Source organism: Alosa pseudoharengus, unplaced genomic scaffold (assembly GCF_046254945.1).
Source record: "Alosa pseudoharengus isolate Yale_2024_CS ecotype anadromous, Long Island Sound unplaced genomic scaffold, YU_APseudo_1.1 YU_APseudo_1.1_scf_1, whole genome shotgun sequence".
NCBI classification, from domain to species: Eukaryota; Metazoa; Chordata; class Actinopteri; order Clupeiformes; family Clupeidae; genus Alosa; species Alosa pseudoharengus.
In genome coordinates, this window is record NW_027468564.1 from 47,004,639 (window position 1) to 47,022,772 (window position 18,134).

The following is an 18,134-nucleotide window of genomic DNA, read 5'->3' on the forward strand; positions in this document are numbered from 1 at the left end:
AATCAATGAACCAACACATACACTAATGAATAGGTAGGGTGTAAATACTTGTTTTATAATCCACTTCCTAATACTATAATTAATGATTAACTCTAGAGTTACAAGTGATTAGTTAAGGATATTTTGTGAGCTCATCTAAAGTGAGGACTTTCTATACCTTTTAACACATTTACAAATTCGACAACATTTGAGGCAACTTTTCAGGCTACATGCATGCTAGCCCAGCTCTTTATCCACTACACTGTCTCTTGACACACAACACTAAACAGACCTCTCTCTCTCACACACTCAAACACATGCGCGCACACACACAAGCACCCACACAAGCGCACGCACGCACCCACGCATGGACACACACACACACACACACACACACACACACACACACACACACACACACACACACACAAACACTTACACACACACACACACACAGATTCTTACTGTACTGGTTCTCCTTCACAGGGTAATCACAGATGGGCTGGCCACAGGAACCGTCCACGCGCATTGAGAGAACCTTCCTCTGCAGTTTACACGACCTCCTCACCAGGAACGCCTGCAGGTCAGACACACAGACACATCAGTCAGCTACACAGCTAGCTACAGCACGGCACTACCATGACCTCTGACCTCTGGAGGGTCATGTAGAGGTTGTGACCTAGAATGACCTTGAAGGTTGTTGAGGAATAAGACGGTCCTGAAGAGACCACAAGAGATAGTGAGTACTGTATGTGGTGCAAAAACTGTGGTTACCGTTGCATACCAAGACTTATTACACGGCTCTTCACAAGGCAAGTAGAACGCTCCATTGGCTTAAATGGGATTTCCCAAAGTTCTACGGTAAAATATTTTCATGTAATTACCGCTGCAAACATATAATTACCGCTGTCCATGGCAACGGGTTTTGTGCTTCTGATACGTCTTTTATATCACTACGCAAGGACTGGAACTTTATTCAAAAGTGAAAGCAGACGGTTGATCAGCTGTGTTCTAAAGAATGTTTGATTCAAGTTCAGCGTGTGTTGTTGTGAACTATTTATTTCTCAGCAAATGCCACGATGAACGGTAACAAATAGGCTAGGCTATGTAGGCTAAATTCATATCGTGGGGAGTTAATTATTTAGTTATGGCAAGTAGCGGTGTAATAAGCGGGATAATGTATAGAACGCCGGGCATTATTAGGAAAATATTTCCCTTCAGGGCGGAACAAGACCGGTTCGCCCTGTCGGGACTTATTTTCCCGATAATGACCGGCGTTCTATACAATATCCCTTACATAATGATGCATTCAGCAAACTGTTCCGCACATACTGTATAACTTACCTTTACAGCAGCACTAAAGAAGATTTGCTCTCCTTCAGCATAGCAGCTCTTTTCCATTTCGATTTTGAAGGGGGGTCAGTGTTTCTACCCGAACAGAAACTTCCTGTGGCTATTTTACAAGCGATAAGACCTGCTCAGAGTGTAGCAGAAGTGCTATTTGCCCTAGTAAGACTTTATGTGCCATCAAAATGATTTTGGAAATGTTAATTTAAGTTAAAAAAAAAACTCTTTAGGGGGCCTTTAAGATACTATGTGAAGTGCTTTAGGAGGGATGTTCTTCATTGCTGTGAAAGACCACTGTCCTCTTTAAGAAGGTCACCTCAAGGTCACAGTTTGTTATTGCTCCCACATCTCCATGTATTCTCATTCTCACTGCCCACTCTTTCCGTTCAGCTCGTTGACCTCATTTCATTGTCCTAGCATCTTTCCATCTTTTCCCACTACTTCTATTTTCCTCTCTTCATCTTTTCTCATGTCTCCTTCTCTCTCCATCTCTCTCTCTCTCTCTCTTTCACACACTCTCTACCTCTCTCTCTTACCCCAGGTGACTGCTGCAGAAGGATGCGGGTGACCTCCTGGTCGCTAAGCGACAGCAGCAGCCATATGGGATGTGTGGTGGTCAGTCTGTCCAGCACGCTCACGTGCCGGGCCAGCGAATCGTACCCACAGTCCTGCTCATCCAGCCGGCCCTGGGGGGGCTGCTGCAGGTAGACTCCACTCATCTCCCCCACCAGCCCATCCAGCCTACAGAGAGAGAGAGAGAGGGAGGAGAGAAGGAATGAGAGAGATTGGGGGATGAAAGAGAGAGGGAGAGAGATTGGGTAGAAAAGAGAGAGAGAGAGAAAGAGATGGAGTGGGAGAGAGAAGAGAGAGAGATTAGTTTTTCTTTTATTGTTTTATGTTTTGTATGTTATGTTGTATTGTATGTAACAATAGCTTTGGCAACATTGTTTCCATACAGTCATGCTAATAAAGCAACTTTGAATTTGAATTTGATTAATGCATGTGCACACACACACACACACACACTATACATATACTGTATGTACATATCTGTGTGTGTGTGTGTGTGTGTGTGTGTGTGTGTGTGTGTGTGTGTGTGTGTGTGTGTGTGTGTGTGTGTGTGTGTGTGTGTCTGACACTTTGAGTCACACACTATGAACATCTGTACATTTATATATTTGTGTTGAATGCATTGACAACACAGTTTCCCAGTTTGAATAATCAATTGAAGAACAGGCACAAAGAGAGAATATAAATAGGTACTCAGAAAAAAGCAAAGGAAAGGGAGGAATGTCAACATATCTCTACACCCTCTAGTGGCAACAGGAGGTACTGTGCGGATTTCTTTTTTACCCATATATTAGAATTCATAGAATGCCAGTTACTAGATAGAGTTACTAAATATCCACTAAATATAAATATTTAATGTTTTGAGTTATACAAAACATTAAATTCAAAACACAACTCACACTTACATAAATGATCACATTGTTGTTCAAGTCGTGCTCTAGAAGGATGCTTTTGATACTTGTCTATGGTATAAGCCCTTATTAAAGGTGCCATGTGTAATGTCCGCCAAAAAATCAATTCATACTTCACATACCATAAAAGATGGGGGCAGTATACCTCCAGAAAGTGAGTTGGTCTACCCTAGAGTAACAACCAAGAAACGTGTATTGCAGTTTGGCTGGCGGTTATGTTGCCCGCATACCGCCTCCCATGGCCGAAACTGGTATTATGACACCTGTCGGGCTGTGTCTAGTAATTTAGCATGCTAATTCAGGATGATATCTCTGCAGCACTATACCTTGTCATTATGACCGCCGCGCAGCGAAGCGGCGGTCATATAGGTTTAGTCAGATTTTTTTCTTTTTTTTCTTTTTTTTTTTTTTTCGCATGCCCAAATTTCCGTCAATGATTCCCGGGACACTGAAAGACCGGGGTACACGAAACTTGGTGGGCATGTAACCCCACATGGATAGCATGGAACCATCGTTTTTCGTTTTGATCTGTAGCCCCCCCGCTGGACTGGACCCCCCGAAAGGAGGGTAGGGCAGACACAGTTCTCTGTGAATATCTCGAAAACCGTCGGGTTTAGGAGGACCATTTTTTTTTGTATGTTGATCTCAAGGGGCCATGTCAACCCATTCCATAACCACTCATTTCATGTATAGCGCCACCTAGTTAAACACAAAAAAGTAAAAATGAGGTGTTGTAATTGAAGGTATCTGTGACCTAACATAGTCAAAACTGCACGAAATTGGAAGTGTAGGATCATTATGACACCCTCTGTATGCACGCCAAGTTTTGCCATGTGCACAAACAGATACACACACACACACACATACATTCACAGTAATCATACGTATGACACATACTCAGTAGACATATGTACGCTTGCATGCACAGGCACATACGCAGACACACACACACACACACACACACACACACACACACACACACACACACACTCACACACACACACACCCACACACATAACATAAACATAACACAAACAATCAAGAATTTCTCAGAATTATGAACAGGCAAGATGGAGGTGGGGTTGTATAAAATGAATTTTACATGTGAAATCTATGAACTAATCATGTTTTGGTACTTGTTGTCTAGCAGATACCAGTGAGAATTGAGTGTGGATAATGCAATTTAGTGAGACAGTTAGAATCATATAGGCCTTTCAGCGTGATTTCTTTTTGTGGAAAAAATGTGCTGGACTGGGCGGCGGTCATATTTTGTACCGCTCTGCGGTACATCTAGTTTTTTAATGACATCATCACCCTTATTTCTTTTCATTCTTTTGATGCGTGTAGCTCATTTTTTGGATATTTTTACCTCAATTCTTACACATGGCACCTTTAACCACACAGTATCACACTCTTATCCCTTAAAGGTGTACCGTCACGCCGGTGTAACAGGAATGTTGGGAAATTAATGTTCTAAAGAATATCTGGGTTCATTGAATGAAACCAGAGCCATAATAGATAGAATGAAACATAGCATTTTAGAACCTTGAATTGTTGCGGAACGGAATCTTATGTTAGAATGTTCAAAAACCCACACCTTTAAGGGTTAGGTGGCCTAATGAATGTGCAATGGGCTGCTCTTACCCCTGCAGGAGGACGTGTCCATCTGAGTCCACTGTGCTGCCCGGCGCTGGACGCAGCTGCCCCATCTCCTGCTCCAGTTCGCCCAGCTCCGAGGCAAACGACTCCACCAGCTGCACGGCCCCCCAGCAATGAGAGAGAGAGAGAGAGAAAGAGAGAGAGAGAGAGAGAGAGAGAGAGAGAGAGAGAGAGAGAGAGAGAGAGAGAGAAAAAAGAGTGAATGAAAGAGAAGAGAGAATGCTATGGGGCTGTAAGGACCAGGAAGTGAAGGAGAGCCGAGAATATCTAAAGGATCTGGAAACGGACTGACGCGGCGTCTCAACGACCTCAAAGAGCGTGTCGGCGTAAAGTGAGTACACAGACTGCCCTGTTATTGCCTTTGTGGTGATGAGCAACATCCGTCCGTCCATCCAGAGAAAGAGAGAGAAAAAGAGAGACAAAGTTGGTGTGTTAGGATAAAGGGTTTGTCGTCTTCCATGTATTCCCTATGTTTACAACAAGGACAGGAAAAGAGGCAAAGCCCAAAGAAAAGTACCCAGAAAAGTACCAGCCCAGGGCACAACATTCTCCTCCAATCAGAGCCCATCGACCTCCCCTGGGTCCCCCATCCAGCAGGCTTCCACAACACGCCTGCACCAGCTTAATTAGGCCTGATTGTCCAGTCCAGCAGGCATGCAAAGGTATCTGGGCAGGAATCAACATGCATCAGGTCATGTTGAAATGGGAAACCCCACCACGTTAAGGCATTAGCTGCACGTCTCCTCTCTAACACAGGACATGTGTTGTACACATTTCTATCTCATCTCTAGAAATGCTCTATATCTATCTGTTTACTACTCTGTTAAGCAGCTAGAAATGCTCTATATCTATCTGTTTACTACTCTGTTAAGCAGCACAGTCAACCTACGGTATATAATGCATATCATTCTGCTATTATGACTAGTATAGATGTGCATGTCAACCTACAGTATATAATGCACATTATCCTGCTATTATGACTAGTATAGATGTGCATGTCAACTGGGTTGTTGGACCACTGCAATGGAAAAAAACAAGAGGGGAAAAAAGCAACTAAAAACAGACTAATGCATGACAAAAAGCATGACTTATCTACATTTCTGTTTGCTGAGACAAACACAGCCACAAACTCTAGCTGACATTACAGCAGCTTTGGTGTCAACACTTTTCTCCAAACTGACCTTCACTTTAGGAAAAAGAAAAACTCTTTGTTCCATTACGCTGTCTCCCGTTTTCGTGATTGAAGCCAGCACACTGGCCATCGTCTCAACTGCCAAGTTAGAAGAGGACTCAGGCCAGAGACTACAGCTGTTAAAGCTGCAGTGATCAAATCTGACCCATAGAGGGCAGTGTTTACTGTTAGAGTGCAAATAGCTGCAGAGGAAGAAACCTGATGGACTGTAAACCATAACCCATAAATCCCTGCTGCTATAAAGTGTGTCAGGCCTACTTCAATGATGGAGCCCTATTCAGTCTGACTAACACTGAAAATGACACAGATTCAGCAAATACTGACACAAAGTCAGCAAATACTGATGTCGATGAAAATGCCCTGAGGTATTTATGGGTTAGAGTGAGATAGAGGGAGATAAGACTGATGGCCTGAAATGAAATATTGAAAAAATGACAGGGTGTGAGGACAGGGAGGATGACTGTTTATACTATATTTAACCATCTTCTCTTTCTTTATTTTTTAATATCAATCAATGTAATTTGTCTATGTACTGTATCTGTTCTGAAGGTGTACTGTCATAACCATTGTGTTAATCCTCACATTCTACTGAGACTTACTGGTCCTTTTATTTATGCCATGGTGGTTCTAGGGGTGAGTTTCTGGGGACACCCGTGAGGGAGCTGAACACGCAGCAACGGGTTAACCGGGGACTCACTGGGGGACAAGGGTTGGGAGGATGCTACACCTCTATAATAGATAATTATATATATTGTTGTTTCCATGACTATCCTTCAACTGATACTGCTCTTTCTTTTCACTCCACATGTGCCTATGAGGTTGCCGGGAGCCAGAACATCTGGGACAGAGACTTTGCCTTTGAACTGAACTGTTGCCGGCCGGTTTCCTTAACTTCCAAAAGACTTTGTTTTACTTTTCTTTTGACCCTTAGAATGTGAGATAATCATCAGCAACATAATCAGTTTTTAAGTTTTCTTTCAAGGTGCCTGCACTTCTTTTCTTTTCCTTAAAGTGCCTGAGAAGTAATGCTTGGTTTTATTATTTTTCTGTTTTTTGTTAGGACACATCAGACTCTGTTTGCAATTGTTTGATCTATAAAAAAATCTGTTTTTTGATTGATCAAGAGGGGGGACTGTAGAATTCTGGGGTATTCTTACTGTATTCTGATGTGTTCATATGTTACTTCTGTGTGTAGTATACAACAGGGAGAGGTCCATATTATTGTACATAACTGTGCCTTAGGCCTGTGTACCAGCAGGAAGGTCATACAGGCCAATGTTTAGGAACATCCGAGGAACATCAGTGATAACATGGGCCGAGGGAGACAGCATGTCTGCCTATTCGGGCTAGTATCTCCATCTGGCCAGGGCTGGGTTTTGTGCACTGGTTGTCACCTGCCACGTTGGCATGATTGACGTTTGTATGTTTTAGTATAACAGGCTTTGTCTTAGGTTTTGACTTGGAGACGGATCGAGGAAGCAACCAAGGAGCATCTTCTGTCGGAAGGCTCAGCCGCCGCTTCTAACAACAACCACAACTGTTAGACTCTGCACAGTTTTACTGTTCGAGACTTAGCCTGTGTTCTGTTATTCATTATTGTACCATCTACAATAAATCATCATCTAATCGCCGATCCTGATCCCGCCGTCAAGCTTTATTGACCATCTTCAATAAAGAACTTTAGAACTCAAACACAACGCAACAACCAGAGAATCCTACAGTCTCGTTTATTTATTTATTTATTTTGCATATTGCTGTTTGGGTGTGCTGTTGTTAAGTACCTTGCATTGCTACAATACATATTGATTGATTGATTGATTGATTGATTGATGAAAAAGAAAAGACAATCAGAAAAACAGGGAAGGGGGAGCATTGAGAGAGAAGAGATATACAGAGAAATACAGAGTGGACAGATGGAAAGAAAGCAAGCCACTGCTAACAAGAGCACATGCAAATCCAGGTGCATACATTCACACATGCCCAAACACAGGCTTGACAAACCAGTCTTCTCTTGGCTTCTCTGTGCTACTCTAGTCACTGAGCCAAACAACAGTCAGGAAACAAACATCCACCCCCCTCATTCACACCACAGCCCCTCTAATGGGGAACTGAAACCCATGCAAAGCGTCAGAGGCACCAGGCATAACAAATAAAACCCCCTCTATCCAAAACCAGCACTGTACCTACATTCACTTCACTAGTGTTTAAATTTCAGTGACCACAGGTCCAGTGATGTCGCCAGGCTGGCTCTAAATGGGCAGGCCAAATGAGAGAGACTTAGCTTTCATGTTTTATGGGTGAAGGCATTATAGAGGACATGGGGGATTAGATGGAGTGGGATGCTCTTCACTGACAGAGAATGGAAGATGAGAGAGGAGGGGAAGAGTGGAGAAGAGAAGAGAGAAGAAGAATGATTGTATGGAGCCAAAGAGGACAGATAATGAGAGATGAACGAAGAAAATCTACATTCTCGTGTAGTTTCTGAGGAGTTTCTGTTTTTCCAGAAGAGTTTTGTAGCAGTTTTGTAGACTTATTCAGACAGTGACTTTTGTAAACAGTGACACATCTTTCCATTTCCTGTTCAAAATGATTTGTAAAACAGATTACGTCTTCCCTTCCACTGGAAACTAATTATGTAACCTTTGACACCTATGCACAGGACAAAAAAGTGGCAGCCTAGCTTCCCAGAGGCAAAGCGTGACAGCAGTGTTGACCTACCCTACAACACTGTGGCCTTACAACTAAAATAATCTCTGCTCTGATCTCTTCTACTGAGATGTCACTCATACACACACAGGGACACACACACACACACGCACGCACGCATGCACGCACGCGCACACACACACACACACACACACACACACACACACACACACACACACACACACACACACACACACACACACACACACACACACACACCATCACCGGAGTTCAAAGTTTGGGTTCCTCTAGATCTAATTATACTACTATAGACAATCATCTAGGGAACTGAACTACTGTAGACCTTAACCCACCACCTGAAATTCACTGCAACGTTCTCAATTCTTCAAATGGAACCATACAACTTTTCAATTCCTCTTTTCCCTTCTAACTCTGGCTCTTATAAACTGAACTGCAGTTCTCCTAAACATGATCAAAACCAGAAACATGGGGAAACTGAAAAAAGGCATATAGTTCAGGTCAGGCCGTTTGTAACATTCATCCTTCACTGCGTTAGACTACTATTAAGAAAAGGGACGCTGGGCAACTGAACAGGCTGGTATAAGCTGCTCTGTTGTTGCCAATGAGCTGGAGACACTCACAACAACTGCAGACAAACAGACCCTGAGCAGGATGAGCCAGCGTGGACAATGACTGCCACCCACCCCACAGCACGTTTAATAAACAGAGAGATTGATCCTTCATTTAAATGTCCCGTATTGTCTTTCCAGCTTAATTAACATTACGTCCAACAGTAAAACAATGTTAGCCACAATGATAGCATAGCTAATGGCATTGTTTGTCTAGGGTGACCATTCGTCTGAATTATACAGTTGGATGGTCTTTTGGGCCCCCACCGTTGTCTTCAAGGCACTGCTGCCACTGTCGACTTCAAGGCAGCGCTGCCATACCTAACCCTAACCGTAATCCTAAACCTAACCCTAACCCTTGCCTAACCCTAGTGCCTTCCAGGCATTGCTGCCTTGAAGTCGACGGTGAGGGCCCAAAAAGGGGAGAAAACACATTTCCTACATTGGGCTACTATGCTGTGATAAACCTGATAGGATGCTACCTTGCCACAGTGCATTTAGCTGTCAAATGCATGCATTTCTAATATTAGAAATGTCTTAATGGCAGTATATGTGTATTTAAAATGCTCCAACAGTATCTAATAGTTTCTATATGGAAGGATGTGTTTGCTACATTCTGACCAAAGTAGGCCTAATCTAAAATTAGCCTTTTCAAGTTATCAGGTTTAGCACAGCAACCGCACACATTATTCATTACTGAACAAACCAAACAGTTTGTTTTATATTTGCCTATTATACTTTTCAGTAGTCTAGTTTTTTTTGTTTTGCTTTGGTTATAGCTATTTTGCTGTAGGCCTATTGGTTGTATTGATTGACGTGCCCACAACAAACGTTGCTGGTTGTGCTGGTGTGTCGGTTAACATCTGTTGATGTCGAGAAAGGTCTTTTTTGTCCCAAAGTGCATGAAACATGCGAGTTCAAAATCCCCCCTGGTAGCCTATTAGTCTTACATCTGTTTTATATTTGCCTACTTCACCTTCTCAGACGAAGAACTGGTCAAAAGGTGGCAAAAAATATTTTGGCTAGGCTTGCTCTTGTAACGAGCAGTTTAACTGTGTTAGAGCTGCAGTGAATGAACTCAACTGACAACAGATAAATCCATGATTCAGTCATTGAGGCTCACTATGAAACAAACGTTTGTCTTTCCGAAGTTTATTGTTGTATTCTGGGGTACAGTAGCCTAATTGCCTACTGTCTTGACAATAGATGTAGGCCTACTCCTGTCCCTACCTGTTTCATACCTGTTTGCCGTTTAAACTCCAGTTAAAAGCCGCTCTGAGCTTTCCCGCCAGTAGGCTACTGGTTTATGATGTCAGCCGCTACACCTCATCGCAGACATTGGGGGTGTCCTTATTTTGGCCAATTTGTCCTCTCTTTATAGACAACATGTCCGATCTGGTTGGTGGTCACCCTAGTTCTACTATATTATCACAACACACATGTAGCCTTTACTTCCCCTTTTAAACACAAATTATGACTACCAACTTGTCTTGTATTTCTACAGAACCACTCAAGTGGAAAAAATAGGCGTCCATTTTATTCTCTAGCTGGGTCGCGGTTGGTTGTGCTAAAAGGCAATACCCCCTTAAATTATGACTTCTGGCAAGTTTTGTCCAAGTACAGACAGACTGTAAATGACAGAATGAGACTTACAAATTCTGTAACCATCAACACATTTAAGGTGTCTTGCTGTGAAAAAAGATGGCAATTACAAAGCATGATTATCACACATACTGTAGCATAACCTGTGTTATTTGACTGAGGGGCCCCGTTTAGATAACAAGGAGAATAATATATGGTGAATAATGTTATATGATTGAGGGGCCCGATTAAGACACATCACATAACATAACCTATGTTATTTGACAGAGGGGACCTATTCTGATATCAGGGCTGGAGAACATAGTAGTGACTTCACACAGAGGCTTGGGCTTCAGGGATCCCTGAACATCTGGGCCCGTTAGGCTCCTTCTGTAATCCATCCCTGCTCATGAGTTTGCCTGTTTAGAACTTTTGAACCGTTTTTGAATTTCTGGTGTGCAATATTCCATATGTAGCCTTATTCAAGTTTTAATAGCCTAAATGTTTGGGATAAAAAAGCTGATTTACATAGTGATTCCATGCCCCATTGAAAAAGGTATTTTTGAGTATTTTCAAAATACAAAAATACAGTATTTTATTATGACCGCCGCGCAGCGAAGCGGCGGTCATATAGGTTTAGTCAGATTTTTATTTTATTTTATTTATTTATTTATTTATTAATTTTTTCGCATGCCCAAATTTCCGTCAATGAGTCCCGGGACACTGAAAGACCGGGGTACACGAAACTTGGTGGGCATGTAACCCCACATGGATAGCATGGAACCATCGTTTTTCGTTTTGATCTGTAGCCCCCCCGCTGGACTGGACCCCCCGAAAGGAGGGTAGGGCAGACACAGTTTTCTGGGAATATCTCGAAAACCGTAGGGTTTAGGAGGACCATTTTTTTTTTGTATGTTGATCTCAAGGGGCCATGTCAACCCATTCCATAACCACTCATTTCATGTATAGCGCCACCTAGTTAAACACAAAAAAGTAAAAATGAGGTGTTGTAATCGCAGGTATCTGTGACCTAACATAGTCAAAACTGCACGAAATTGGAAGTGTAGGATCATTATGACACCCTCTGAATGCACGCCAAGTTTTGTGGAATTCCGTTCATGGGGGGCCACACAATAAATTCATTTATGTTACTATACACCAACTGGCCTGTAGGTGGCCGGAGACAGTTTTCTGTGAATATCTCGAGGACCGTAGGGCCTAGGAGGTCCACCTTTTTTTTGTATATTGATCTCAAGGGGCCATGTCAACCCATCCCATTACCACTTATTTCATGTATAGCGCCACCTAGTTAAAAATTAAAAAGCAAAAAATTAGGTGTTTTCATCACAATATCTCTGGCTGACATGGTCAAAACTGCACGAAATTGAAAGTGTAGGATCATTATGACACCCTCCGAATGCATGCCAAGTTTTGTGTACTTTCGTTCATGGGGGGCCTTACAATAAAATAATTTATGTGTACATTTAGTGACGTACACCAACAAGGATTCCCGGGACACTGAAAGACCGGGGTACACAAAACTTGGTGGGCATGTACCCCCACATGGATAGCATGGAACCGCCATTTTACGTTTTGATCTGTAGCTCCCCCGCTGGACTGGACCCCCCGAAAGGAGGGTAGGCCAGACACAGTTCTCTGTGAATATCTTGAGAACTGTAGGGCCTAGGATGACCATTTTTTTCCGTATATTTGCCTCCAGGGGTCATGTTAACCCATTTCATTTGCACACATGTGCACAAACAGATACACACACACACACACAGTAATCATACGCATGACACATACTCACACAGTAGACATATGTACGCTTCCATGCACAGACACATACGCAGGCACACACACAAGCACGCACACACACACACTCACACACACACCCACACACATAACATAAACATAACACAAACAATCAAGAATTTCTCAGAATTATGAACAGGCAAGATGGAGGTGGGGTTGTATAAAATGAATTTTACATGTGAAAATCTATGAACTAATCATGTTTTGGTACTTGTTGTCTAGCAGATACCAGTGAGAATTGAGTGTGGATAATGCAATTTAGTGAGACAGTTAGAATCATATAGGCCTTTCAGCGTGATTTCTTTTTGTGGAAAAAATGTGCTGGACTGGGCGGCGGTCATATTTTGTACCGCTCTGCGGTACATCTAGTTTTGATACATTATGGCTACAATATTCTGTAGTTATTTTGATACATTTAAAAAGAGGGTATTTGGTATTTTATTTTACATATACTACATCCTGATGTATTTTTGTCCATCCCTGTACATGTATCGAAACACATAAACAAAATGTAATCAAGTAATCTTCAACAATTATGTAACTATAATCTGATTATCTGAGACATATAAGAGAGAGAGAGAGAGAGAGAGAGAGAGAGAGAGAGAGAGAGAGAGACCCACTCATTGTCTCTTCACCTTAAAGTAGCTGCTCCTCCGGTCCATGCGGCTAGGCAGGCTCTTGGGCCTCATGGTCTCCTCCTCCTCCTCCCTTTCTGTCTGATCCTGGTCCTCCTGCTGCTCCTGGTCCTCCTGCTGCTCCTGGTCCTCCTCCTCCTCCGTCTCGACCTGCTCCCACTCCCACTCCTGCAGATCACAACATCCATCATCCTCCAGCTCCAGCTCATCTGGGGGTTGATCCCAAAACATGATAGTCCAGTCCTGACCTCAAGTCAGTCAGTCGGTCGGTCAGTGAGCTATCTTACACTGGTCTCAGACACAAAGACAGGCTTCCGATGCACTTGGCTTACTGACTAAAACACACAGGTCTGGTCTGGTCTTTTCACGCCTCTTTGACTTCTCCTCTGGCCTCAACTGTGATAATGCTATCTGTCCTCACACAGCTTCCTGTGTGGATCAACACGTGTGTGTGTGTGTGTGTGTGTACATGAAAAGGTAGAGGAAGAGAGAGAGACAGACAGAGAGAGAGAGAGATAGTGTGTGTTTGTATGACTGTGTGTGTGTGTGTGTACATGTGTGCTCGTGGCAAAAGAGGAACACTAGTCAGGCAATGTAACCATCATTTCATAGTATTGTACTTCCTGTGAAATGGAAAAAGTCCCTAATTATTATGACCGCCGCGCAGCGAAGCGGCGGTCATATAGGTTTAGTCAGATTTTTTTTTTTTTTTTCTTTTTTCTTTTTCGCATGTCCAAATTTCTGTCAATGATTCCCGGGACACTGAAAGACCGGGGTAGACGAAACTTGGTGGGCATGTAACCCCATATGGATAGCATGGAACCATCGTTTTTCGTTTTGATCTGTAGCCCCCCCGCTGGACTACACCCCCCGAAAGGAGGGTAGGGCAGACACAGTTTTCTGTGAATATCTCGAGAACCGTAAGGTTTAGGAGGACCATTTCTTTTTTGTATGTTGATCTCAAGGGGCCATGTCAACCCATTCCATAACCACTCATTTCATGTATAGCGCCACCTAGTTAAACACAAAAAAGTAAAAATGAGGTGTTGTAATCGCAGGTATCTGTGACCTAACATAGTCAAAACTGCACGAAATTGGAAGTGTAGGATCATTATGACACCCTCTGAATGCACGCCAAGTTTCGTGGAATTCCGTTAATGGGGGGCCACACAATAAATTAATTTATGTTACTATACACCAACTGGCCTGTAGGTGGCCGGAGACAGTTTTCTGTGAATATCTCGAGAACCGTAGGGCCTAGGAGGTCCACCTTTTTTTTGTATGTTGATCTCAAGGGGCCATGTCAACCCATCCCATTACCACTTATTTCATGTATAGCGCCACCTAGTTAAAAATTAAAAAGCAAAAAATTAGGTGTTTTCATCACAATATCTCTGGCTGACATGGTCAAAACTGCACGAAATTGAAATTGTAGGATCATTATGACACCCTCCGAATGCATGCCAAGTTTTGTGTACTTTCGTTCATGGGGGGCCTTACAATAAAACAATTTATGTGTACATTTAGTGACGTACACGACCAAGGATTCCCGGGACACTGAAAGACCGGGGTACACAAAACTTGGTGGGCATGTACCCCCACATGGATAGCATGGAACTGTCATTTTTCGTTTTGATCTGTAGCCCCCCCCGCTGGACTGGACCCCCCGAAAGGAGGGTAGGCCAGACACAGTTCTCTGTGAATATCTTGAGAACTGTAGGGCCTAGGATGACCATTTTTTCCGTATATTTGCCTCCAGGGGTCATGTTAACCCAGTTCATGTGCACACATGTGCACAAACAGATACACACACACACACACATTCACAGTAATCATACGTATGACCAGGGCCGGCCCGAGGCATAAGCGAACTAAGCGGCTGCTTGGGGCCTCCTGGCCACCAGGGGGCCCCCAATCGAGTTTTTTTTTTTTTTACATAATAAATAACGTAAACAAGTGACATCAATGAATGAATAAATGAAACAATTATCATTCAAATCAAGAAAATTATGATTTCATGATCAATATGCCTGCCTACTGCTACTGTGTCTGCCAGCCTTTGAGTCACGCGCATAAAGTAGACACCTCGGGTGCATATACAATTCGTGCAGACACTGCATCAAGTTCAACAATCGGAAGAGACGGTAATGTTCAGACAAGTCACAAAAAAGGACGTATCTCTCTGGTGCCGAAAACAGAACGAAGAAAATGACAGAGGAGGAGAAAAACGAGCAAGATACAGGTATGTTTTGCATGATTATTTACAGTATGTTTTGTGCTTGAGGTAGCTAGCTAGCTGTCATGATCGATCTAATATAAGCCATCACCAGAGCTAAATCTCCGCCATCAACAGAGAAATGTCTCCCATTAATATATATGTATCTAGATGTATTTCAGATGTCAAGGATATTGGGATTGTTTTGGATGTTCAATCAAGCATGTACCCTTGCTCTAGGTGGGCTTATTATGTCGTAAATTAAAGTTAGCTAGCTGACTGAAGTGGACATTAGCACTACAGTAGCTACATGAAAACGTAGCTGAAGGCAAATTTACCACAGAGGGATTGTTTCTGATTTCGCACCTGAAAGTGTTGATAGTTTATTACTGCTCTATAATATGTGACATAGTGGTAAGTCTGATAGCAACAACAGACTAAGCCCAGGCTCCCAGTCCCAACCCAACCCACTGACTAGCGCGACTCTGGGCATCGGTAACGTTCCAGCTTCATAGGCAAAGATGGAACAGCAGTGCGCTCTGCTCTAAGATCTTTGGAGAGAGATGGTAGTGTTTGAGAAAATATACCATGTTGGGTGGGGAGACTTCTGTGATGAAAATAAACTTACATTTGATTAAGATAGTGGCAAGTGATGTAGCGGTGCTACCCTAATATTTAGGCTGCAGTAGATCACCATGTTAAGCGTTCACCATACTGCAATTAAGTATACTCTTTTGATTATGCCTCATTTGCCAATAGAATATGAATTGTTACATGTGGAATTGCTTGTTATTTGAGTGTAAGTAATGATAGCAAAATAAACTCATTCTGCTCGATCAACTATGCACTTATGCAATATTTTTTTTTTTTCAGAGACACTGTTGAAGTCCTTTGGAGCACATCTCTACCTCTACCTAACTCTACCTACCAGAAGGTGAGGTTTTCTTGATGGCAAATGGTTACATAGCCTGTTAATATGACACAACACATTTAACATCGTTTTTTTTTTAAATTTATTTATGTATTTATTTAATTATTGCAGGTTCGTCCACTGCAGAGTTGCAGATGCCTAAAAACCAGGAACGAAGTAGGAATAATTATCTATTTTTTGGGACATTTTATTTTTGATTATTAATGTTTGTCTATTTTGTTTTTATTTTGTAGTTGAAAATTGCTCATTTAATGCACATTTGCGGATTTGTTCAGCAAATCTGTTGAAAAACAAGTCATTAAACTGATGTACTTGTTTACAACAAATACAAATGCTGTTGTATTTTGTTATTTGTCAATTCAACTTCAGTAAACCACCCTTAGTGCTTCACTTTGAATATGAATGTTTCAAATAAATCTGTGATTTTAGTACCCTCTAAGATTAAAAGGTGACAGGGTTGGTGTAAATAACAACTATATTAATACATTGGTTTACCAAGCACATGGGGCCAGAAGTCTAGATTGGAGCCCCAAAACATTTTTGGCATGTGAGCAAGGATGGATTACTGAATGAGCCTACCGAGCCCAAGAGGTCAAGGGACCCTGAACCCCAAGTAGTTGTGTGAATTCACTACCAATAAGTCAAAAAGCAAAAGGCTATGAATCTGAACAAATTTAGGTACTGCCCTTCTCCAGCTGACCATCCCAAAAATGCACCAGAATACAGGAAATCACATCTAACCCCCCCCCCCCCCACACACACACACACACACACACACCCGTTTGTACCCACATTTGCACAAACAGGGTAGGGGGAGAGGGTCCTTATGCATCTGTGTCCAGGGGGACAGTAGTTCATAATCAGTCGCTGTATTAATACATAACCTCACTGTATTAATTTATAATATGACATTATAGTGTGAAGTTGTCAATTATCGCCAAGCACAGGTGACTGCGTTGTGGGAGGGGGCCCCCAAATCAAATTCTGCTTAGGGCCCCCAAAAGGCTTGGGCCGGCACTGCGTATGACACATACTCACACAGTAGACATATGTACGCTTCCATGCACAGGCACATACGCAGGCACGCACACACACACACACACACACACACACACACACACACACACACACACACACACACACACATAACATAAACATAACACAAACAATCAAGAATTTCTCATAATTATGAACAGGCAAGATGGAGGTGGGGTTATATAAAATGAATTTTACATGTGAAATCTATGAACTAATCATGTTTTGGTACTTGTTGTCTAGCAGATACCAGTGAGAATTGAGTGTGGATAATGCAATTTAGTGAGACAGTTAGAATCATATAGGCCTTTCAGCGTGATTTCTTTTTGTGGAAAAAATGTGCTGGACTGGGCGGCGGTCATATTTTGTACCGCTCTGCGGTACATCTAGTTTATTTAAATTGATTGTGTGCAGTACTGTGCAACCTTCAGTCTCCACTGTAACCTCCCAATGGGAGGAACAATATTCACCATACCACCCCCCCTGGGTCTACCATGAGCACAACATTGAAAATATATTTTAAACACAGCTGCTCCAACTACAAACCAGTGGCCACATTATATTCAGTGTCTTGTCTAAAATAGTTGATATTGAATAAAAATTAACAAATTATTACAAAATGTTATAAAGGAAATTAAATAAATGATTTTCTTAAATTCCTGTCAGCACATCATATGTATACACATTGAAAACATGTGAGCTATCTCTAATATAATTGGCGACCTGACTTTAAGATCATTGTCTTTGCTCACTAACCTGTAGGAGCCTGAGCAACACTGAAATTCTCCTGTCTCAGCACTTTATTTACCTTAACAATGGGATTCTCTTCTCTGATTGGCTGATGGGGTGGCCATTAACTTCGGTAAGGTGAATAACAGGCTACCTTTGAAGTAGTTCCAAAAAAAAAAAAAGAATCGCCGTTCCATATCAATGCGCTTATGAATGGTAACCATAACAACAGTAGTAAA

At 42.3% G+C, this 18,134-nt stretch overlaps 1 protein-coding gene across 2 annotated transcripts in view; it reads right to left on the bottom strand.

Moving 5' to 3' along the window:
- The window catches only part of LOC143130694 (ras and Rab interactor 2-like), a 55,126-nt gene that overhangs the window by 26,874 nt on the left and 10,118 nt on the right, over positions 1 to 18,134 (bottom strand). The window contains exons 2-5 of one of the 2 annotated variants that reach the window (XM_076290004.1): positions 12,986 to 13,153; positions 4,452 to 4,561; positions 1,863 to 2,067; positions 445 to 556 (exon numbers count right to left, since the gene is read on the bottom strand). In XM_076290004.1, the coding sequence (XP_076146119.1) occupies positions 445 to 556; positions 1,863 to 2,067; positions 4,452 to 4,561; positions 12,986 to 13,039 (481 nt within the window). In that variant the 5' untranslated portion in view covers positions 13,040 to 13,153. Of the gene's footprint in view, positions 1 to 444; positions 557 to 1,862; positions 2,068 to 4,451; positions 4,562 to 12,985; positions 13,346 to 18,134 lie in introns of those variants that run through there. The other variant, XM_076290003.1, reaches the window with a different exon arrangement.